The 25,691-nt window shown below is 39.3% G+C and overlaps 1 protein-coding gene across 1 annotated transcript in view; it reads left to right on the top strand.

Moving 5' to 3' along the window:
* Nucleotides 1–25,691, top strand: part of LOC124803257 (dynein axonemal heavy chain 1-like) — an 866,140-nt gene that overhangs the window by 467,321 nt on the left and 373,128 nt on the right. The window contains exon 28 of the mRNA XM_047264440.1: nucleotides 12,000–12,218. Within this exon, the coding sequence (XP_047120396.1) occupies nucleotides 12,000–12,218 (219 nt within the window). The remainder of the gene's footprint in view (nucleotides 1–11,999; nucleotides 12,219–25,691) is intronic.

Genomic DNA, 25,691 nt, shown 5'->3' with positions numbered 1-25,691 from the left:
TAAACCTTCATTAAGTGAAATTAGTATTCGTCATTCATCTACTTCACTTCCTCTATGTGACAATATCATGCTATAAGGCAACAGCTGCTAGTTTTGGCCCACTCTGGGTATTTTATTTCCCCGGTACCCTCCATATCTGGTGAGTGTTACCCTATCTGCCACCTAAGAAGGTGCCCACTGGGAGACTAGCAACTGCATACAGGATATTTTAATATTTAATCTCAAATAATATTTTTTTTTTTTTTCATGCGCGGGTATTTGAGTGGTTTTATATTCAGTTAAAATTAATAATTTTAATTGATATATTTATTGATGTAATTCAGACAAATTAAATGATTAAAATAGATTAATATTAGCACAGTTTTATTTAAAATAATTTTATCGAATAAAATTAATTGAATAATGATAAAATGGGGCCTACATACATAAAGTGTGTGAGGGCCCTATTTTACCTCTACTGACAAATTCATGCCTTCTGTCTGTCATGGATGGTGAAAGATAGACAGTACAAGATCGCTGAAACATCTGATAGGAGTTTTTACAAAACATAAGAAAATGAATAGTCTTCATTTTTTCCTGCTATCTCCAAAGGCTCAATTGCTGTGGGCAATACTACATTTTAATCTTTGCTGTAAACTACTTAGGGGAATTAATGGATAAAAATAAACAGAGTAATGTAAAACGTGTACCCAAATAGGTAAACCAGCATAAGTCCCAATATGGAAGCTGCTCACCATGGTATATATTTGTGCAGTGTGTGGCTTACAGGCTTGCTGGGCCATCATTATTTTCACTTCAAAGGAGATGCTGGAATGTGAATGTCTGCTGTCAACATTGTGTGCTGCACCCACATCTGCCTAGAGGATTCCAGCTGTCATCCTGACACACAGAAAGACAACTTCAAACAACTGAGAAATAGTAAGGACTTGTTCCAAGCAGGAATCTTCAAATTGAAGTTCCTGTTTACAGATCTCTTTGTCAGAAACCAACCTAACGACAGCTGTCCTGACTATAATTCAGCATAAGACACTTTATACAGAGTGGTAACAAACTGACTCTTCTGACTGGGACCCTATAAATCTGCTGCCCAAACATGGTACATTAGGTGAGGTTGCACCAATAGAACTCCACCATTGATAAAATAACATAAGCATGCTATTAATGTTAAGATGTCAGTAAGTTGATAATTTCATTAAATGAGAGGAAAGTAGGTTCTTGAAATAGTGGCAACCTGCATAACAAGTGATTCATATGGGGAATTATGTACAAATTTAAATAAAAATAAAAAATAAAAAAAAACTTGATAATATTGGTGTCCTTGCAGGCAGCGAATTACTGTCGTAATTGCTTTTTGTATGCCTCCCAATCCTCTGTCCTCTGCAGACTCGTAATAGGTGTGAAAAGAAGTTGAATAGTGAGGGTCTAGTGCAGCAGGGGATACAACCCGTCGGCTTTGGACAAGGACGTCACAAGCCGCCAGAGAGCAGTTTACCATTTTCGCTTTTGCTGTTATGTTTCAGTTTAGTTTTTTTACTGATTGCTTAATAAAGTGGATCTGTTTATTCTATCTCGTGAGATTTTTTTTTAAAAAAGTCAAAAAACACTTATCAGCCACTGAAGGGAGCTACAACACTAAGAAGAATCGCTTCTCGATTGGCCACTTGTGACGTCATTGTCCAAAGCCGACGGGTTGTATCCCCTGCTGCACTAGTCCCAATAGTGATGGCCTGCTATGGTGCCTCACACAACTTTATAGTGATGGCGAAAGAGGTGCCAATATGTGATAAGCTGAAACTAGTAAATTAGCAAAGTATGAAGTTGAAATTTGTGTTACATATTAAGGTTGACAATCCCTTGTTGGTGTAAAGAATTTATGCATCAAAACCCGTAGATGAACAATCCATATACATACACAATTAAGTTTGCACGGAATCCTCAGAGTGTGAGTCCTACTAATATTTTCTCTCCCCCCCCTCTCCCAACCTGTCACCCATTCACCCCCCCCCCCCCCCCACCCCCACCTCCCCTTCCCCCTCTGCCTGCCCCACACACCTATTTTCGTATACTATGTATAATGCATTTAGCTCTCTCCTCATATTTACTCTTTCATGGTTTTCTTCTCAGTAATTTATGTCTTGCTTATTACCTTATCATCCCGGGAGATCCGAGAAAAACCCGGAAATTTTTTCATCCAGGAGAAAACCGGGAAAAATCTGGGAATTTATTAGAATTTCAGGAATTTTTCATTGTTTTAGTTTTCAGTTAAATTTTTGTGATTTTGACTGGTAAGAACCATTACTCTAACAAAGAATATTACTGTATCCCGCTACTGTGGAATAATACTGCAGCATTAAAACATGAACGTGAGAAGAAAACGAAAATAAAACTTTAATTGCAAAGGAAATGTGCCATATGAAATAACGCAGTGCTCGTACAAGCGTCTGCCAACAGCAGAATGTGCCAAAGGCTTTCAGAAGACTATGCAATGCTTTATAACAACAAATTGCCTTCGATGAGCGTGACATCACAACTGTGTACATTAGACTCATTTCATCAGTTACGAGCGGGCTCATGCACATGCGCAGTTGTCATGTATGAGTATTACCTTCTCCCGCTTCTGGCTACAGAAATGTGGCTGTTGGCTGTGTAAGCAGCAGTAGCAGCAACCAGCCACATGGTGCCCAGAAAAATTTTAGTGGCACGCCCAAGCTGCCAGATTCACACATGTGCAGCAGGCCCGGATCTAGTGGGGAGTGAGGACAAACCGGGGTATCTGAACCGGGCGGCAATTTTGGGGGGAGGGAGCAAATTCATATTCTTGAGGGAAAAAAAACCTTGTTTCACAAAGCACCTAGCATCCAGCGCATGTCAGTCTATCAATTATTCATATGATTTTGAAACGCACCCCTGCTGGTTTTTGAACACATTCGAAGTTGATTTCTGAATGATTTATAAGTTGGTTTTTGAATGCGTGCATAGTGTACGTGACGTCTTTGCCAGGGGAATCCTCATGATATTTAGGAATAAACTTTCCTGCAGACAAAACAGGACGGGGCTATACGAGCTGAGCGGAATAAAGCCAAACCGGTGAATGCCAAGTGCTGCTTGTTTATGTGGTTGATTCGGTTTGCAAATGTTCAGTGTTGTTAGGGGAAAGCTCACCAGATATGGTGGGTACTGGGGAAAAAAATACCCAGGGTGGACCAAAACTAGCACGTCTCTGCCCCTCTAACAAGGGAAGGGGGTTGGCGGCAGGAATGGCATCCGGCTGTAAAAACATTCCCAAAACAAGAGGAATGATGGATGCTTCTCAAGATAAATGTTCCAGAGTAATAGCCTCCCATTTGGATCTCTGGGGGAGGCGTTTTGCAAAGGATCCAAAGGTGTTCAAGATAAGAGTGGGAACTCTAAATGTGGGAACGATGACGGGAAAGGGAACCTAGATAGTAGACATGATGCAGAGGAGGAATATAAAGTCTTTGTGTGTGCAAGAGTCAAGGTGGAAGGGCAATAAGACACAGATCTTAGCTGAAGGCTATAAGCTGCTTTATAGTAGTTCAAGCCCGGAATCAAGAAATGGAGTTGGAGTTATTCTGCACAGAGAGCTTCAAGAAGAGGTATGTGAAGTCAGCAGAGTAATTGATAGGATAATGTGTGTTAAGATGATGTTTGGCGGAGTAATGGTAACAGTGCTGACAGCCTATGCACCCCAAGCGGGATGTTCGGAGGACGAGAAGGAAAAATTTCGGAGAGATTTGGATGGAGTAATGGTCGGAATACCAGAGAATGAAAGAGTGATGGTCAGAGGGGATCTAAATGGTCATGGCGGAAGGAAAGGTGGGGAAGAGAGGTGGCATGGAAGATGGGGATATGGCGAGAGAAATGAGGAAGGAAAAAAGATAGTGGAGTTTGCAGTGGCTTTTGGTCTAGTGATTACGAATACCTACTTCCAAAGAAAAAGAGAAAAACTAATAACATACAGGAGTGGCGAAAATAAAAGCCAAATTGATTACATATTATGTAGAAGGAAAAATAGTGGGGAGCTGCGAAATACTAAGGTCATATACGGTGAAGGAATACCAACACAACATAAGTTGATTGTAGCAGATTGTGAGTGTAAAGTATGTAAAAGACAGAGGCACATAAATCAATGTGAAAGGAAAATTAAGTGGTGGTGATTAAAGGATAAAAATTTGAGAGAGGAGTTCAGTAAAAAAGTACTGGGAAAGGTAAAATTGGCAGAGAGTGTGCAGGAGTGGTGGAAAATAAATAGTGCTGTTATAAGGAAGACCGGGGAGTGTTTGGGTTAACATCTGGGAGAGGGGTGCCAAAAGATAATGAAGCATGGTGGTGGAATGAAGAGGTGCAGAAGGTTGTTAAGGAAAAGAAAGATGCTAAGAGGAAGTGAGATATGTCCAGAAGTGCTAAGGATGGGCAAGCATACAAAAGTGCAAAGAAGGAGGCAAAATGAGCCGTGGCTAAAGCTAAAGCTGAATCAGTAAGGGAGGCATATGAACAACTACAGAAAAATCAGGATATGAGCAACTGATACGGATTGGCAAATCAAGAGATAAAGCTTCTAAGGATCTAACAGCACTAAAACAAATGAAAGATGAAACAGGAATAATTCTGAGCTTGAATTATTTTGAGAAATTGCTGATGAAGAAAATGTAAGAGTGAAAACTGAGGAAGGAGGGGCAAACGAGGGATTAACGATGGATATAAGTAGAGATGAAGTTGAACGGGCAGTTGAAAAGATGAAAAATGGAAAGGCAGTTGGCCGAGACCAGATCCCCGTTGAGGTATGGAAGTGCCTTGGTAAAAAGGGAATTGAGCTCCTATGGGATTTAATGAAGAAGATTTGGTGACAGGAGGAGGTGCCAGACGAGTGGAGAACTAGTGTACTGATCCAAATATTTAAGGGGAAAGGTGATGTGCAGGACTGCAGTAACTATAGAGGTATTAAACTGATGGCACACACAATGAAAATTTGGGAAAGAGTTATAGAAGCAAGATTATGCAAGGAGACTGTGGTGTGTGAAGAACAGTTTGGGTTCACGCCTGGAAGAGGAATGACTGATGCAATACATGCTTTAAGGCGGATAGTGGAGAGACATGGGGAGCTACTAGCCGATCTACATATGGCTTTAATTGATTTGGAGAAAGCATATGACAGAGTCCCAAGGGACAAAATATGGAGAAGCATGAGAGAGCAGTGTGTGCCAGAGAAGTATGTGAGGTTAGTGAAGGAAATGTATAGAGGAGCAATGACACAGGTGAGAAGTAGTGTGGGAATGAAAAAGGAGTTTCCAGTAAAAGTAGGGTTACATCAAGGATCTGCACTTAGTCCCTACCTCTTTGACCTGATTATGGATGTGCTGGTGAAAGATGTGAAGAAGGAAGCACAGTGGAATATGATGTTTGCGGATGATGTGGTTCTTTGTGAGCAGAGCATCGACAGACTTGAGGAAAAGCTGGAGGACTGGAGGAAGGCACTAGAAGAAAGAGGGATGAAAATTAGCAGGACAAAGTCAGAATATTTAGCACTGAAGGATGTGCAGATGAGGTCTTGCAAGATCCAGGATGATGAGCTGAAATCGGTCTGCAAATTTAAATACCTGGGGTCATACATACAGAAGGATGGAGGACTGGAAAGCGAGATACAACACCGAATAAATTGCGGTTGGAACAACTGGAGGAAAATGAATGGAGTGTTGTGTGACAAGAAGGTGAGCATTGGGTTGAAAGGGAAAGTGTACATACAAGTCGGTGGTAAGGCCTGCTATGATATATGGGGCACATACATGGCCAATCACATTAGCCCAGGAAAGGAAGATATAAGTGGTTGAAGTGAGGATGCTGAGGTGGATGTGTGGGGTAACAAGGAAGAACAGAATTAGAAATGAATTTGTTAGAGGAGCTGTGAAAGTGTGACTCATGCGGAAAAAGATACAAGAGAGCAGACTAAGGTGGTACGGACACTTACAGAGAAAAGAGGAAGAGTATATCGGAAACAGAGTTGAGGATATAAAGACTGAAGGAGCGAGAAGGAGAGGAAGACCGAAGATGAGGTAGAAGGATAAGCTATCCGGGGACCTAAGGGAGAAAGGATGGAAGAAGGAAGAGGCAATGGATAGAGAACTATGGAGGAGAAGGATCCAGAAGAGCAACGCCGACCCTACGTGACGTGGGACAAGGCGACGATAATGAAGAAGAAGAAGAAGAAAGAAGAAAGTCCAGTTTTTCTGAAGAGTTCTTGTTCTCATGGTTACAAATAATCCTATCCAGTATTAATTGCGAGGGGTTTTCTTAAATAGGAGGGGGGATCAGACTGTCAAACCGGCCGACTGGGAGCAGGAGAGGCACAACAGATCATTTTAATTTTCACTGTTCTGAAATAGTTTAATGGCATCCATTACAAAATATACAGGTTTGAGTTCCACAGAGCAAAATACAGTGACGTGCAGTATAACAGTGTTGTTTGAAGATGCGTGGTACCTCGCTGCACACTTAAGACCAAATGACGTGTCTTGCATATCCTCGAAGATATATCTTTTATGTATCAGACTCTTCAGAATGATGTGCACTACAAAATGAACTTATTTTTGAAAAGCCTTTTTTTTTTAATTTTTGGCGTTCTGACGCGCAGAGCAGGTCTCTATGTGACCCGTTTTTACATTTAGTGATTTTTGTTTCCTCTTCGTTTACTGCTCTCACATCAAATGAAAACAAAATGGATTTCTGTGACTGGGAGCTATCAAGTGAATTAAAATACATTCACATAATTACAGAAGGGCAAACTATGTTACTAGTTTCAGATTTTATTTTATTTCCACATTTCTGACAGTCAAGCATTAATCGCCTTGCAGAAAAATGAAGTTATTTTTGTCAGTTTGAAAAATAAATTTGGTTTTTATTAAACTTTCCTGCTGAGGCAGTCAATTTATTCCACACTATTGGCTAGTTTCAACTGTTCGCTGAATTTCAGGTGCAGGTTTTCACCTTCTAGCACGTATGGCATTATGCCATAAAAGAGAACCAAACATGAGATAATACAGTACTGGTACTCCAAGAAAATGTACATCCTGAAAACCACACTGAAAATTCTCTGCCTCGTGATGACTGGGTGTTGTCTGCTGTCCTTAGGTTAGTTAGGTTTAAGTAGTTTTAAGTTCTAAGGGACTGATGACCATAGCTGTTAAGTCCCATAGTGCTCAGAGCCATTTGAACCATTTTTGAACCACACTGAAAAGCTTTATATCTGGTCGAGGCCTACATCATTGAGAATCTGGACATACGAATATTCACTGTAAGGCGAACTATGCATTTTAGTGTAGTTCACGAAATTCCGATGCTGTTGGAGTATCCTCTGATGTCTTGTTTCTTTTATGACATAATGTAAGATCTTTTAATGTTTTACACGTACGTACATAAGGGCTTCCTACATCATCATAGCTGCGAAAGCGCGGTGACATCTCTTATCTGCTGCTCTCTGACAACTGCTGAAATGAATCTATTTTTAACAGGTCACGGGAAAATATTGTGAATTGTTGTTCAGAAAGCATTATTTTCAAAGTAAATTTCCTTTTACACAGGATGAATTATGTGCGAGAATGTATGATGGATTTCTTAAATCACAGAGTGTTTGGTCTTTTTTAAAAATCAACTCTTTGTTGATGAGCCATTTAGAAGAATTTCGAGCTCAGAAGATCAGGGATTTATGTCGGTATTAAAAATTTTGCTGGCATATTTTTATGGTGTATCTTAAAGTGTAACATGTGCTAAACAGATCAGCATTATAAGTGAAAGCTTAGCTTCTCTTGTAACTTATTAATCTTCGAGACAAATATTATATGCGAAAGCTTTGCTTCTCTTGTGTCAACACTATGTATATTAATTTAAACCATTAACTTTTCCTGTTGGAGGAATTCGAATTTATACTTTCGTAATACGAAAATATGCAGTGTACATGTTGCTGCACATCAAAGATCTTTACAAAACATGTTTTTTTCCCCCTGAGTATCGTTTTCTAAAGTGCTGGGAAATTCTACACTGCTGTATAAAACCATATCCTATCAAAGGATACGTTTTGCAGTCCTGAGGGAAAGTATACTGTCAATTAACATGGCAAAAGCGTATTTTCACCCGGGAGAAAATGTGTTTTTAACCAGGAGATCCAGGAAAAATCCGGGAATTTTTTCTCCTTGTCTGTGTAAACGCCCTGTCCACCTATAAGGCCTCAGGTGTTCATATCTCATCCAGTGCAGGCATCAACAATTAGTCTTTCCATCTCACCCTGTGCAGTAAGTATCCCCTGGCATGAGGTTGTGGATGACTATTCCATAACTCTCACCATTTCCTAAGTGTCACCAGTCCTTTTCCTTCATCCCTCCTCCTTTCCCTTAAGTCCTTGCACCCAAAGAAGGGGTCACTGGTTACAAAAGCTCACACTTCTCTTGCATGTTTTATGTGTGTTTCCTCTTGCTGCCACTTGGTAAGGTTTTTTAATTTGACCATATAATATTTTAAACAGTGATTATTTTTGTTGATATAAAGTGTTGTTTAATGGTTATACTCTCTGTAAGGACATGTTGTCATTAGATTCAGGCCATAGGAAAAAATGTGTAATTCAATTGCCAATTTTTCCCAGTAGCGGCTTCTCATCACTACTAACACCAGTATGAAAAAACATATCTTCAGTATCCATTAAATAAGCATGAAAAGGTTATAGAAGCTCCTAGTCCCAAAAAAATTTAAAAAAATAAAATAAAAAATAAAAATAAAAATAAAAAATCAGTAAAAGGCCAATGCTGTTGTGTGCACCATTAATGTGATGCTGGACGCTTAATATCAATTAGTGCACAGAATAATCTACTTTCAACTACTGAATAGTAGTGAAACCTTTTGTTAGCAGATTATGGTTTGCATTGGCATGAACATTGCAGAAGATAGTAAATTAGATGCTGTTTGGTAGGAGTATTGCAAATGACATAATTTTCATCATAGATTTCTCATTACTTACCAACTAGTTTTTTAAACAATTTATGTGCTATATTTCTGTACCTATATCTATATTATATGAATCACTACAGTGCACATTTCAGAGGATATATTTTATTTTTTTGTCTTTTAAGAGTTCTTCTCATCCCATCTTTATCTTCTCATCTTCAGAAAAGAGATGTCGAAGGCTAAAGAATATTTATAGATTCAGTCCTGGAAATGAATTCTAGGAGGTTTTCAGTTAGATTGTCTTGAAATATTTTGTGTCTTTCTTTGTATGTATATCAGTTGAGATGTTCATAAAATGTATTACCTTTTCCCTTGAGGCAGCAAAGCCTACGACCATACACACTGTTGTTTTTGCACACTTGATATACCCTACTATTCTCTCTCAGTGTGGACCTCAAACACTTAAATTTGAATGCAGCCTGCACAAGACTGTTGTAAAGCAATCAATTTTGTGGACAAACCAAAGTTTTCCACTATGCTATGAGTGAAATAAAGGTCCATTTACTTTTTCAACAAACAATGTGCAATTTTTTTACTTGATATTACTATGCAAATTTAATCCCAGATATTTGTTGTAGGTAATTGATATGCCAGTAGTGGTTTATTTATATTGTAGCCGAAGGAATGCAACCTTTTTTTTTAACATAATTTCTATTGTCTAATGGTTTGTTGTATGTTATCACCCTAAGAAATTCTAAACTGCTAATAATGAAATTTGGTAATGGAATGTTCTGGTGGAATATAAGCAATTTAGTAATAGCAACTCACCGAATAGTAGAGGTGCTGAGTCTTTGGCACATAAACAAGACTGAAAACTTTACTAATTTTTGGACCATGCTTTTTTCTATCTAGAGTAAACACACACACACACACACACACACACACACACACACACACACACACCACCAGTAATTTCTTTGCTCGGTATTGTCTGCAACCATACTTTGCAAACCGTTGTCGAGTCCATAGTACTCCACTTGATCAGATCATTCCTGCGTTCATTTTATATCTTCATTATGGTGTATGGTGTTTAATTTTACTTCTATGTTCCCATTGAAGCAAGAAACATTGCTTTTGGGAAGGTAGGAGACGAGGTACTGGCGGAAGTGAAGCTGTGCATGGGTAGCGTAGTTGGCACTTCCCCATGAAAGACAAAGGTCCTGAGTTCGAGTCTTGGTCTGGCACACAGTTTTAATCTGCCAGGAAGTTTCAACTTTGCTTTTGGTTTGCCTTATTTTGTTTTTAGGTTTGTGTATGCCAGTTCTCCTTGTGACTGAATCAATTCAATGATTTGACATTGCAGTTAAATCAGCATCTTGAATTTACTTGTCCAACTACTTCAATGACTTGTTCAACTACCTCATTTTTTAATTTGATACAATTTTCTACACTTGTTTACTTACCTTCACAGTTGTTATTTTCATTATCAACATCATCAGTCTCTTTCACAGCCACATTGTCCTTAGGTGCAATGGATTAAATTTGTATCCTCCATAACATCACTTCTTCACTTATAACGAATTATTTACTGTAGTAGCTGTCCCATCACTATTATTGCCTTGTATAGTTGAAAAGTACCCACCTAATTTTAATTTTGCCCAGTTATTTACAGACAGTCATTTAAAGCACTGTCCTGTCCCTGTACTTTCTCTGTGACATTGAAGGACACTTTTTCGAATAAGTATATCAAGGTTTACTGTTCTAAAAATTATTTTCCAACTATGTCATGCATGCAATCCACATATCTAACAAAATGATCAAAAAGTTATAATGTGAACCTGTAGTGAAGTAGGCCTATGGGAAACCACAATGACAACCTTATATATCAAAAGGACAGAACTCTTTTTGCCATTTAAAATTGATAGTGTCTCCTTGATCCTCTGGCTACTATTATTTCAGTTAAGTAACACCATTGTATTTTCCAAATAAAGGTATATGATGAAGTAATAAAGTTGCACACTGCATTTAATAATATTGTGTACTAGTTCAAAAGTATACATTGATCTTCATACATTAGATCATGTTGCTTTCTACCTCACTACAGGTTGTTATCTTTTAGATTTACAAAAAATCTTGTGAGACTGTTGTGTTGTCAATATCTTATGACTTAATTCTGATGTTTAACATTGAATACCACAAGGCACAAAATTTATGGAATCCTCAAACTCTCAAAGCATTCCATCTGGATGGATGGAAATGGGCCATGCGACATAGACTGAGGCAAGTGGTTTTGATGAGTGGATTGGGTGAGGAGCAAAGGGTGGTATGGAGTGGGATGGAGACTGGAAATGGGAGGGAGATTTGGAGATAGGGAGTGAGATGGAGACTTGCAGTGGGAGGGGGGTTTGGGGAAGCGTGCTGGCACCTGGGAGGCTGGCAGCAGGTTTGCAGTATAGGATTGTAGGCAGGAGAGGCAGCACAGAATAGGAATGTGAGACTCTGGCACTGCCATCTGTGAGTTTGTGGAGGGCACAACGACACTGCTATGGGGGGAGGGCCTTGGGAGGGGGTGAGTGTACAGAGGAAGGGGAGACACTGGACAAGAAGGTGTCAGTACAGAATGAGTGAAGTTGAGGTCAGGGGCAAGGTGGAGGTGTATGTGGTATATGGGATTAGTGGAGGTTGATTAAGTGAAGCAGATGTTACTCCCATAAACCATCAATGCAGTCCTTAATATGGAATTTTAGCTCCAATACCTATTGGACTAAAACAGGAAAAAAAATATTTTAACTGAAGATGGTACATTGCTAACAACAATGTTCCTAACCAAAATTGTGTAACATCTGTTTAATGCATCCCTGTACATTTTAGTCTTCAGAATTTTGCATCTTTGACTTTGTAACAGATAACTGAAGTAATTGCTGTGACACCTGCATTTATTTTCTTATTTTTATAATGATTGAAGCATTGTTTATTATTAATAAATATTGTTAATAAAAAATATGTATTTGAATATTGTCTGTAGTCAGAAAATATTTTGTTCTGTATAGGTTCGAATGTTTGGAACAATTGTGTCATCATGGCTTGGCCGTTGTTCTACAGTGGACAAAAGCATGGAAACAGCTGTTGTATCAGCAACAATGGCAGTGTATAGTGCAATTGAATCAGAAATGAGGCCTACTCCTGATCGTACCCATTACACATTTAACCTTAGAGATTTAGCACGTGTTTTCCAGGGCCTTCTAATGCATGTACCAGGAGAAATTAAAGTAAGTTGACTGAGAATGCATAATACTTTCCTAAGTCCTACATCAAATTATCTCAAAACTCTTAGGTAGTATTGTGTTGCAGCCTTTGAGCTGCTAAACTCGGCAATAAATAAATTAAAGGCTCTAATAGAGTATTTGCAAACTGCCACCAGACAGTTAATTATAAATTCAGGTAATTTCTTTGCATTTATGCATACATTCTACTTAATATAACCATTTTCTAATTTTGTGAAGTTCCATATATGTGCCCAGAACCACTATTTATTTTTTGTTAATTGTGGTTATTTAAATCATGAAACCTGATAATTACATCAATGTCTTAATGCCTCAGCATCTATATTGAACTTTCTAACAGTGGAAAGTACAGGATGGAATAACAGCAATATGGAAATGATATATTACTACTCACTACACAGAGGATACATTGAGTCATGAAGAGGCACAATGAAAAAGAATGTTGGAAATGTTGAGCTTTTGAACTGTGTCCTTCATCAGAAGTAGGAAATACACATACATTTACAAGGCACAGTTCACACATACACAGCCAATCTCTGGATGCTAAGGCCCAATTGTAGCTGTGCCTGAGATAAGCTGGGGGAGGTAGTGGGGGTACAGAAGAGACATAAGGTGAACAATGGTAGGGATAACAGGGTGGGAATGAGTAAAGATGTAAGTGGTGCATGTGGGAACAGGTTGCAGGTATATGGTGGGGCAGGAGAAGGACAGTATCTACATGCGTTGGCAGGATAGAAGGTGTGTGTAATACTGTAATGGGAGCAGGAAAGATGATAGATAGATAGAGGACAGGAACTAACAGAGATTGATGCCAGGAATGAAGGATATGTTGCAGGGAGAGATGTGCAGTTCAGAAATTCTGATGTTGGTGAGGAGAACACAAATGGTACAGGCCATGAGGTAGCCATTAAAGTGAAGCACATCACGTTAGACAGCGTACTTGGCAACTGGCTAGTCAAACTGCCTCACAGATAGTGTGTTTGCTGCTGTTGGTAGTAGTTTATCTTGTAACAGAAGTTGCAGGTAGCGTGGGTAGTTGTTCTGCTTGACAAACAGAATAAATTAATAATTGGTTCCTTTTATCAATTCCCTGCAAAGATGATACAGTTGCTGAATATTTCAAAGAAATCTTGAGTCTCATTTCAAATAGGTACCGGTACCCTACTCATACAGTTATAAGTGGTGGTGAATTCAATCTACCCTCAAAATGCTAGTGAAAATGCATGTTTAAAGTAGGTGGTAACCCCAAAGAATCGTCTGAAATTGTACTAAGTGTTTTCTTAAAAAATTATTAGTTCAGGAACCCATTCAATGCATAAATGATTGTGAAAACATACTTGATCATTCAGCAGCAAATAATTCTGAGCAAATAGGAAGCATCAAGATGGATACAGGGCTTAGTGACCACAAGGTCATTATAGCAAGACTTAATACTATACTTCCATATCCACCAAAAATAAAAGGAAAATATTTCTATTTAAAAGGAAAAGCACATAAGAATTTGCTTGATGTCTTCCTAAGAGACAGTCTCCACTCCTTCCAAACGAACTGTGTAAGCATACAGTCACAAAACTTGCAGACTTCAATCTTTCATCATCATTCTCTAGAATTACATCCAGTCATGGAGGGTCATGTATATTTGTTAAAATTGGTATTGATTATTGTAACATAAAACCCATTGAACTGTTAGCTGAAGAGAAAGCTTTTGAAGTATCTGCAGTTGAGCACTCTGCATTAAAATTAATAATCATCTGTGTATATAGGAGTCCTGATGTGAAGTTAAATGATTTCTGTCATCAACTCTGCAGCTTTAAATACTATAAAAAACTTAAACAAAACAGTGATCATATGTGGAGATATCAATATAGATTTTCAAGAAATCTCAAAAGACCAGCAAGGCGTAATGGCCCTACTGGAAGCATATAACATAAAAGCCACCATAGATTCTCCTACAAGAGTTACACCAACAACTAGCTCAACAATTGATCAGATATTAATAAACACAAATGTTAATCACAATTTCTGTGCCGGGAATCTTAATACTTGCTTTAGTGATCACTATGCACAATTTATTGCTTTACACACCCCAAGTGAAACAAATGAGAAAGAGGAACTTGTAAAAGAAACAAGAAAATTCACCAACAAACGAATAAACGTTTTTATACAGAGACTAAGTGAAGAAACCTGGTGCGAAGTGTATACTTGTGAAAATACCAACAAAAAGTTCGAAAAATTTATGGAAATCTTCATGTCATACTATGGAAAAAAAAAAAGATTACACAATATAGCAAAGACACAGAACATGCCTCATGAATTTCATTTGTACCTGAAGAATTACAAGAGGATCCTCAAAAATGTTGTTTGTAAGGAAAGATAAAACACTGGCAAATGACAGATACATTGAAAATTCAAAAAACAAATCTAAAGCTATATGGGAAGTTATAAAAAATCAAACAAGTGAAACTAAACAGTATAAAAATATAAACTTATGATATGAAGGACAAATGATTTCTTGCCCAACAAAAATTGCAGGGACCTTCAACAAATATTTTGCAAGCGTGGTGAACAGTTGGTGAGTGGACTGGAAGAACACATCAGAATATTTATTTATTCTTTGCCCATGGACTCCAGCTGAAAATTCAGCTGAGCGTATTGGGTGTGTCACACAATAGGCTGTTAACATCAAACTTGATTTCATTATATATAAATGAAACAAATAATTAAACAGAAATAGTCTATAAGCATACAAAGGTATTACATGTTTCACTTTATATATACACACAAATCCAAACAACATACAGAAATGATAATTTTTAAAGGTACATTTCAGTAATTATATATTTAAAAACATTCTTAGTATTCACCCAAACTGTATATACATTTCTCTGTGAGATATAGTTTCAAATGATGGTTAAAACATTTTAGGTCTGTTTCTTTTTTAATGATTTTGGGGAGTTTATTAAAAAACCTTTTGCCTGCTTCTTCAGGGACAGTTTTAGATTTCTGTTTATCGTGTAGTAATTTTCATTTCCTCTTGTAGCGTGTTTGTGTACATCTTTATTTAGGAGGTGTTTATCGCTAGACCTTACCGCCATTATGCTTTGGTATATGTACAGTGAATATACTGTCATAATATTATAGTGTACAAAAGCTTCTCTACAGGTCTGTCTTGGTGGTATTTTTGCAATGCATCTCAGTGCCCTTTTCTGAATTGTGAATATTCTTTTGAAGTAGCTCACCTCCATCATCCAATAATGTGAGGAACATGTCTACATCGTTCCTTTCACCTACAAATACTGAAGAAATTTTATCAGTTATAAAAACCTTCAAAACAGGGTACTCATGTGGAATTATTAAAAAATGCTGTCTTATGTTAGCTGAACCCTTGACACATTTGTGCAACAGCTCACTGGCATCAAGAACCTTCCCTTCATGCTTAAAAACAGCAAAACAGAAACCACTGCTCAAAAAAGGAAATCCAGAATGTGTTTCAAATTATAGACCAATAGTCCTATTGACTGTAATTTTAAAAAAAATTAGAATTTTTTTTTATAAGACATTGTCTGATTTCCTAAATAAAAATAAAATTCTCTCTCCCTCACAAATGGTTTCAGGGAAGGCTGTTCAACTGAAAGTGCAATATTTGAATTTCTTAATGAAATCTATACTAAACTGGATACAAATGAGTTTGTGACAGGCATATGTCTTGATTTATCCAAAGCTTTTGACGTCATTGACCACAATGCCCTGCTGCAGAAGCTTGTCCTTTTAGGAATTAGAGATACACCCAATGAGTGGCTCAGGACATACCTATGTGGTCACAAACAGGTGGTTGAAGTGCAATACACTGACCATAACAAAATCGACTACTACTAGTCAGGATGTGAAAATGTGAAATATGGCGTCCCTCAAGGATCAGTATTAGGACCCATTCTGTTTCTCCTCTATGTCAATGATCTTATGTACAACAAGTATTGCCAAACTAGCCTCGAATTTGCAGACAATACAAACTTCCTTATTAGTGGTAAAATAGAAGAAAAACTAGAAGACTCCACTACCCAAACAATGAACAGGGTAGAGCTGTGGTTCAGCTATAACAAGCTAATTATAAACAAAGAAAAGACAGTAGCACTGAACGTCTATGATCCAAAAGGAAGACACCACCCAAATAATACAAATAGAACTAAGGGACAGAGTTCTTGAAAGTGTTGACAGCACAAAATTTCTGGGACTCTGGCTCCAGAACAACACAAAATGGGAGTTACACATTGAATATTTGCAAAGAAAATTAAGCAAAACCTGCTACCTGATAAGGATCTTAAAAACTTGTTGCAGCAAAGCCAACCTGTTAAATGTATACTACTCCTATGTGCATTTTGTAATTAAATATGGCATAATCTTCTAGGGCAATGCAACAACAAATATTAAACTTTTCAGCATGCGAAAGAGAATATTAAGAATTATTGAAGGAATAAACAATACAAAATCATGCAGACCCATATTAAAAAAACTGTCAGTTCTTCCTTTTCCTTGCATTTTTATCTACGAAACATCAGTTTTCATCATTCTATATATTGATAGACACCCAGATATCTTATTAAAAAATGAAAATATATAGGCATACCATACAAGGCAAAAATCTGACCTTCATATGAAACAGGTGAGAACACATTGTGCCAAAAAGGCACTCTACATCTTGGGATGAAGATTTACAATAATCTGCCTAACCGTATTAAATCAGCAGGTAAACTCAGTAGTTTTAAGGCTGAACTAAAGGCATACTTAATTAATCATTGCTTTTCCAATCTGACAGAATACCTACAAACCAAACAACAAAAATAAAGATGCATTATGAATATTCTACTTTGTATGTTGCCTCTAATGTTTGTTGTATAAATGATTCTTTGCGAAATTACTTCAATATCTAGTCCTTAGGAATGCAATACAAATGGTATTTTATCTTGTAAAGACCTAACCATGTCCAATATCCTTGTATATATTCTATACATGTAGGATTTGAAGGACTAATTAATAAGTACATCAGTTGTGGCTTAAATTTAAGGAAATAGTATTGACAGCAGTTGAGAGACTTATATAAAATAAATTATTAATAAATGGAACTGATCCTGCATGGTACTGAAAACGGTCATAACACTATTACTTAAGCAACCAAAAAGCAAGCTTCGTTTAAAAGAATCCAAAATCTCCAAGACTGGCAATATTACACTGTAGCTCAAGACTGAGTACTGTATTCAGTGTGAGATGCTTTTGATAGCTTCCAGTTGCAAACTTTGTCTCAAAATCTGCAGAAATTCCAGAGAGCATCTGGTCATATGTAAAGTACAGCAGTTGTAGGACATAACCAATACTTTCAATGTACAATACCAATGACAGTACCACTAAAATTGAGTTACTAAATATGGTCGTCAGATGTTCCTTAACCAAGTCACTATGAGAGGAAGCCGAAAGGCACGCGTTTAAGCTCACGCAGGCTGGTGTGAGGTCTGGAACAGTTAAAGGAGTTGAGTCTAGTAAAAAAAAAAGTACGTAGCTTTGGGAATACTTAACTTTAATCCATAATTGGTAAACATCGGTCTGACGGTACATGCATCACAAGATAAATAGCAAATCATAATGGCGCCTTGCTAGGTCATAGCAAATGACATAGCTGAAGGCTATGCTAACTATCGTCTCGGCAAATGAGAGCATAATTTGTCAGTGAACCATCGCTAGCAAAGTCGGCTGTACAACTGGGGCGAGTGCTAGGAAGTCTCTCTAGACCTGCCGTGTGGCGGCGCTCAGTCTGCAATCACTGATAGTGGCGACACGCGGGCCCGACGTATACTACTGGACCGCGGCCGATTTAAAGGCTACCACTTAGCAAGTGTGGTGTCTGGCGGTGACACCACAGATTCCTTTCAGAGTATGCTGATGCAATAGCTCCATCTTAGCAATCATATACAACCCTCTCCCTTAAAACCCACATCATTTCTTCTTTCCCTCTCCTTCCCTCATTCCTGATGAAGCAACCTTGCGTAGCGAAAGCTTGAAATTTGTATTTGTGTTTGTGTGTTTTTTTATTGTGTCTATCAACATACCAGCACTTTCTCGTTTGGTAAGTTACAGCAGCTTTGTTTTTTTTTTTTTTTTTTTTATATATATATTTTTCCCACATGGAATGTTTCCCCCTATTATATTCATATCATTGATTTGAACCCAACAATTATGTTTGTTATTGTCACTGTTGCATTTTGAAATCTTTTCTGTCGTCTTACTTTCTCTTTTTGTTTGTGCAAGTAGTTTCACTTTGTATTCACCTTCCCTTTTTACCGTAATCTATAATACAATTTTATCCTGCCTATATATGCTCTATAATACATAACTTACTTCCAAACCATAACCAAAAAAATTTTTTACCGCTTTCAACACTATCGCTGCTATAAAATCCGCTGTTCCCAGTTTACAGACTTTTATTGTGTAACCTCGTGAATACTATTTCACAACTTCAGTTCCTTTCACCTATTAAACTACCATTTCGGCTAGTTCTAACAACTTTTGCTTTATTTCCATTCCCGTTTTTCCCACATCACTGATCATTTTTTAGCAGCTTCCCACAGGTTTTAACGTTATTATTTCTTCGTCAGACAATTGTTAGCCTCATTTTCATAATCTGCCACCACATAACCAGTCCTTTTAATACATTTACACGCAGTTTTTTCGAAAATTTCTCGAATTTCTCCGCCCTTTAACGTGTTTTGGAGGTTAATACAACTACCTAACCTTTGTGCACATCGTTGTTTACCAACCTAAGTTCACCACAGGATCAACATAGCTCAGCTTTAACCAACACTTTTTCGACTTTTTTCACACCAGAACTCCAGTTGCTTTCTAGTTCACTTTTATCTCTCCCCATATATTTTTATTTTCATTTTAGCCTCATGTTACACTTTCCACCGTCTAAATACCATGTCACCCTCACAACGACCCCATTAGGTTTTATTTACATTCCCTCTGCAAACATGCCTTTGCCCTAGCCAGATTTCTCTCCCATATTTTATTTACTCAGGCTTGTCTGACATTTGGCATTGCCCCCAAAGGCCTCACACTTAAACTTCCCATCTCTGGCTGTAACCCTTCTTTCCATCAGTCCCTATACTATTTCCAAACTGAACAATCCATAGCCCTCACCTGCCTAATCCTTCACCTATACATCAATTCAGCCAACAAACACACCCATCAACTCCTATCCCTAATCAACGTCCTCAATCTTTCCTCTCCCACATCCACACCGGCTGTTCAGAGCATCCTCCTACAGGCCAACTGCAAATTATAACAGCATATCACCCTCCACCTCAAAAAACTTTCCAATCTCCTGGTTTCCCACCTACAGAAAGGCAACTCTTTCACCCTCCACAACCTTTCCAACAAAGCTCAACCTCCTCTTATTGCACACAGACCCAGTCTCTCCCATCTACTCAATCTCCCACTTACAGCTCCATTCCGCCCATAACCTGAAAATTCTAATCAACACAATCTGGAACCACAACACCCCAGTTCAGTAGTTAACCTTTCCTCCAAACCTCTCTCCCAGTCCGAAACCTCTGTCTTATCCAAAGGCCTCACCTTCAGCCCTGCTCCCAGATTCAACAAAACAGCCCTCGTCAAAGATTTACTGTCCTACTCTCATACTCTCTGCTGGAAATATCACTTTGCCACGAAGAAAAATAATCCTAATCCTACTCCTAATGGTCCAACTCCCCAAGACACTATCCAAATTGAACCCTGCCTGGAACAGTTCCATCCTCCATCACAGCGGGACCCACCTCCTCTTCCTCAAAATCACCCTCTCCAAACCTTCCAGGAATTACTCACTTCCAGCCTTGCCTCTCAATCTTTCTTGAAAAACCTTAATCCTCCTCCCAACATCACCACAGCTGAAGCCCAGGCTATCTGTGATCTGGAGACTGACTGACCCATCGTCATTCCTCCGGCTGACAAGGGTTCCACAACTGTGGTACTTGATTGTCGGGAGTATGTGACTGAGGGACTGCGTTGGCTTTCAGACAACACTACATACAAAGTTTGCCAAGGTAAATCCATTCCTGATGTCCAGGCAGAGCTTCAAGGTGTCCTCAGAACCCTAAGCCCTCTACAAAGCCTTTCACCTGACTCCATCAACCTCCTGACCCCACCGACACCCCACACTCCTACCTTCTACCTACTTCCTAAAATTCACAAACCCCATCATCTTGGCCGCCCCATTGTAGCTGGTTACCAAGCCCCCACAGAATGTATCTCAGCCTACGTAGGTCAACACCTTCAACCCATTACATGCAGTCTCCCATCCTTCATCAAAGACACCAACCACTTTCTCGAACGCCTGGAATTCTTACCCAATCTGTTACCCCGGAAACCATCCTAGTAACCATTGATGCCACTTCCTTATACACAAATATGTCGCACGTCCAGGGCCTCACTGTGATGGAGCACTTCCTTTCATGCCGATCACCTGCTACCCTACCTAAAACCTCTTTCCTCATTACCTTAGCTAGCTTCACCCTAACTCTCAACTTCTTCACTTTTGAAGGCCAGACATACCAACAATTAAAGGGAACAGCCATGGTTACCAGGATGACCCCCTCATATGCCAATGAATTTATGGGTCACTTAGAGGAAGCCTTCTTGGTTACCCAAGCCTACCAACCCCAAAGTTTGGTACAGATTTATTGATGACATCTTCATGATCTGTGACTCACAGTGAAGAAGAACTCCAGAGTTTCCTCTCCAACCTCAACTCCTTTGGTTCCTGGTCCTACTCCAAATCTCATGCCACTTTCGTCGACGTTGACCTCCATCTGTCCAATGGCCAGCTTCACACATCTGTCCACATCAAACCCACCAACAAGCAACAGTACCTCCATTATGACAGCTGCCACCCATTCCATATGAAACGGTCCCTTCCCTACTGCTTAGGTCTTTGTGGCAAATGAATCTGCTCCAGTCCTGAATCCCTGAACCGTTACACCAATAACCTGAAAACAGCTTTTGCATCCTGCAACTACCCTCCCGACCTGGTACAGAAGCAAATAACCAGAGCCACTTCCTCATCCCCTCAAACCCAGAACCTCCCACAGAAGAACCCCAAAAGTGCCCCACTTGTGACAGGATACTTTCGGGGACTTGATCAGACTCTTAATGTGGCTCTCCAGCAGGGATACGACTTCCTCAAATCCTGCACTGAAAGGAGATTCATCCTTCATGAAATCCTCCCCGCTCCACCAAGAGTGTCTTTCCACCATCCACCTAACCTTCGTAACCTCTTGGTTCATCCCTATGAAATCCCCAAACCACCTTCCCTACCCTCTGGCTCCTACCCTTGTAACCGCCCCCGGTGTAAAACCTGTCCCATGCACCCTCCCACCCCCACCACCTACTCCAGTCCTGTAACCCAGAAAGTGTATATGATCAAAGGCAGAGCCACGTGTGAAAGCACCCATGTGATTTACCAACTGACATGCCTACACTGTGAAGCCTTCTATGTGGGAATGACCAGCAACAAACTGTCCATTCGCATGAACGAACACAGTCAGACAGTGTTTGTTGGTAATGAGGATCACCCTGTGGCTAAACATGCCTTGGTACACGGCCAGCAGAACTTGGCACAGTGTTACACCATCTGGGTTATCTGGATACTTCCCACTGACACCAACCAATCAGAACTCCAGAGATGGGAACTTGCCCTTCAATATATCCTCCCTTCCCGTTACCCACCAGGCCTCAACCTCCGCTAATTTGAAGTCGCCACCCCTCGTACCTCACCTGTCATTCAACAACATCTTTGCCTCTGTGCTTCCGCCTCTACTGACATCTCTGCCCAACCTCTTTGCATTTACATATGTCTGCCTGTGTCTGTATATGTGCGGATGGATATGTGTGTGTGTGCGTGCGAGAGTATACCTGTCCTTTTTTCCCCCTAAGGTAAGTCTTTTCGCTCCTGGGATTGGAATGACTCTTTACCCTCTCCCTTAAAGCCCACATCCTTTCGTCCTTCCCTCTTTCCTAATGAAGCAACCGTGGGTTGTGAAAGCTTGAATTTTGTGTGTGTGTTTGTGTTTGTTTGTGTGTCTATCAACATACCATTGCTTTCGTGTGTGTGCGCGAGTGTATACCTGTCCTTTTTTCCCCCTAAGGTAAGTCTTTCCACTCCTGAGATTGGAATGACTCCTTACCCTCTCCCTTAAAACCCACATCCTTTCGTCTTTCCCTCTTTCTTGTTGAAGCATCCGTGGGTTGTGAAAGTTTGAATTTTGTGTGTGTGTTTGTGTTTGTTTGTGATTCTATCAACATGCCAACGCTTTCGTTTGGTAAGTTACATCATCTTTGTTAGAGGGAAACTTAACTGTAACTTACCAAATGAAAGTGTTGTTACGTTGATAGAGACAATAACAAACACAAACACACACACAAATTTCGAGCTTTCGCAACCCACGGTTGCTTCATCAGGAAAGAGGGAAGGAGAGGGAAAGACCCCTCTTTCCTGTTGAAGCAACCGTGTGTTGCGAAAGCTCAAAATTTGTGTGTGTGTTTGTGTTCGTTATTGTCTCTATCAATGTACCAATGCTTTCGTTTGATAAGTTACAGAATCTTTGTTTATAGTGAGAGAGAGAGAGAGAGAGAGAGAGAGAGAGAGAGAGAGAGAGAGTCTGAACTAACTTAATTTAATCCTTAAACATATCCAAAGGGCCTCAAAAACAACACCTGGGGAATAAGGCAGTATTGTGAAATTATTGAAGCCCATAGGAGCAATAGAGTTGAGGAACATACAGAAATCGTCGTGGATATTTGGCAAGCACAAAATCTCCCAGGATGCTGGAAGTGTCTGCTCATCCACCCTCTCCACAAGAAGGTGACAGGGCATACCTGGTAAATAACCACAGAAAGATCTCTCCTTCAAGTCATATATGAGTTATTTTCAGCAAGTTTACTTTTGAAAACACAAGCATAGCTCAAACAGCATACGACCAGCTAATAGCAAGCCTGCTTTCAACCATGGCACTTACGCATAGTACTTGAAGAAGGCATATGACTTTGTTGTTAGACAATCCCTTTTTGATATTGTAGAAGGACAGTGACTAGACTCAGAGAGTAAGCCTAAGATATAATTTAAGTAACTGATTATTGGTTATGGAAGCAAAGTCAGTCGAATATCTTGCAATAGACTCTGTGATTCTAACCTAACTTGATATCATGTAAATTATGTTTTTGTTATGCATAAGAAACATTACTAACATCAACACAGCATTGCTGACTGCTGATTCTGTAGATATCAAACAAACCCTCTGAAACTGTATTTTCAGATGCCTGTAAGAAACTCATATTTTGAATGTTGAAACCAGATAAGTCCAGTACCCCATATTTTGCTACCATTAATTGAGTATAACAATTAAAGATCATGTTAGTATAATAAGCGTTAAGTCCCATAGTGCTCAGAGCCATTTGAACCATTTGCTCAGTATAATAAGCTTAATGGAGGAGATACTCTTTTGGCTAATTACAAAATTGTATTGATTATAGACAAAGCAAACTGCCATGGAATATCAAAACCCAATTAAATGGTGTTTTCAAACACACTCATTTTCAGAAAAAACAGAACATGTACATTAGTACAGGACATGTACATTAGTATGTTTTGAAGAAATGATTAGCCTTTAAACCATGTTGGCCTGTGGCTTAAAGTAAACATCAATATCGCAGCATAACACCACCTACCGGTGAAACGTGCCTACGTCTCTTGTTGTTACTGAAGGTAGTGGATCAGTGTGACTTGTGCAGATGTGCATGATACCTTGAAGATGTATTCACGAACTGTACCTTCAAATCAGTGAGTCTGAAAGAGAGCACATTATTGGCATGAGAGAATGTGGTGCATCCATCAGGGAAATTGCTGCTCATGTGGGATGAAAAGTTTCAGCACTTCAACAGGTGTGTGCAGAATGGTTCCTGGAAGGCCATGGAACACAAGGAGATGGGTCAGGTTGAGCAGCCAGACCATCCCGTGAGAAGATTGACATCTCATACAAAAGGCATTGCAGGACAGATCTGTGTCAGCCTTGGCTCTGGCACAACAGTGGAACAGATTTGACACTATCAAAGGTGGCAGTCAATTGACATTTATTACAGCATGGATTACGTGGACGTTGCCCACTTTTCTGCCTACCTTTGACAAATGTGCAGAAACATGCCAGATGACAACAGTGTATGGAACAATGTCACGGGGGACAAGAATGGCATCAGATAGTGTTTTTGATTGAATTCAGGTTCTATTTGTTTGAAAACAATGGACACATTTTGGTTCACCACAGACATGGGGAGCAGCATTACATTGACTGCATTCACTTAAGATATACAGTACCAACTCCAGGCCTTATGGCTCCAACCCCATTGTGTAACTCGTAGCTATACCCTTTCTGTACAGCACCCCAGATGCTGTTTTTCACCAAGGCAATGTGTGATCACATGTTACTGCATGAACATATGCCTTCTTTGTGTCACAGGATGTCAGCCTTTTGCCCTGGCCCACCAGACTTATGATCAATGGGAAATGTGTGGGATCTGGTGAAATGGATGGGTAGATCACATAACTAATGAGGAGGTATTGAATAGAATTGGGGAGAAGAGAAATTTGTGGCACAACTTGACTAGAATAAGCGATCGGTTGGTAGGACATATTCTGAGGCATCAAGGGATCACCAATTTAGTATTTGAGGGCAGAGCGGAGGGTAAAAATCATAGAGGGACACCAAAGATGAATACACTAAACAGATTCAGATGGATGTAGGTTGCAGTAGGTACTGGGAGATGAAGAACCTTGCACAGGATAGAGTAGCATGGAGAGCTGCATCAAACCAGTCTCAGGATTGAAGACAACAACAACAACAACAACAACAACAACATCACTGAACAGTTATGAACTAATGCAGCACAAATTATTTAGTAAATTTCCACTAGCTATGCAAGATTTACCAGAGCAACCATTCAAACAAGCACCGTATGACAGGTTAGTTGCCCACCCATTCCACGACATAAGGGATTTCATCAATTGTAATATTATACTGTAATAACAAAACGATTACTCTTTTGCAACGGGAATTATATAGTATTATGACTGTAGGGTTTCACCAATCATAATATTATAACAAACCTATTGTTCTGAAGACCACAACAACACATGGTGAAATGATGGGTGCAGCACTGTGACTCAATGCCAACCACCACAGATGAACTTTTGGAACACGACATGCCCTGTACCTACTAGGCAACAGGACACATCCTGAACTGTGGTGACTGGAATACTAATAATTTCTGCAGAACATACTAATGTATATGCCCTGTGAATGTGAATGCCCTACCTCTAGTTGTTCAAGCTTCACACAATGCCGTAAATATACCACAAAGGAA

This window comes from Schistocerca piceifrons, chromosome 6, assembly GCF_021461385.2.
Source record: "Schistocerca piceifrons isolate TAMUIC-IGC-003096 chromosome 6, iqSchPice1.1, whole genome shotgun sequence".
NCBI lineage: Eukaryota > Metazoa > Arthropoda > Insecta > Orthoptera > Acrididae > Schistocerca > Schistocerca piceifrons.
The sequence above is the reverse complement of the archived record's forward strand: the minus strand, read 5'-3'. Positions and strand labels throughout refer to the sequence as shown.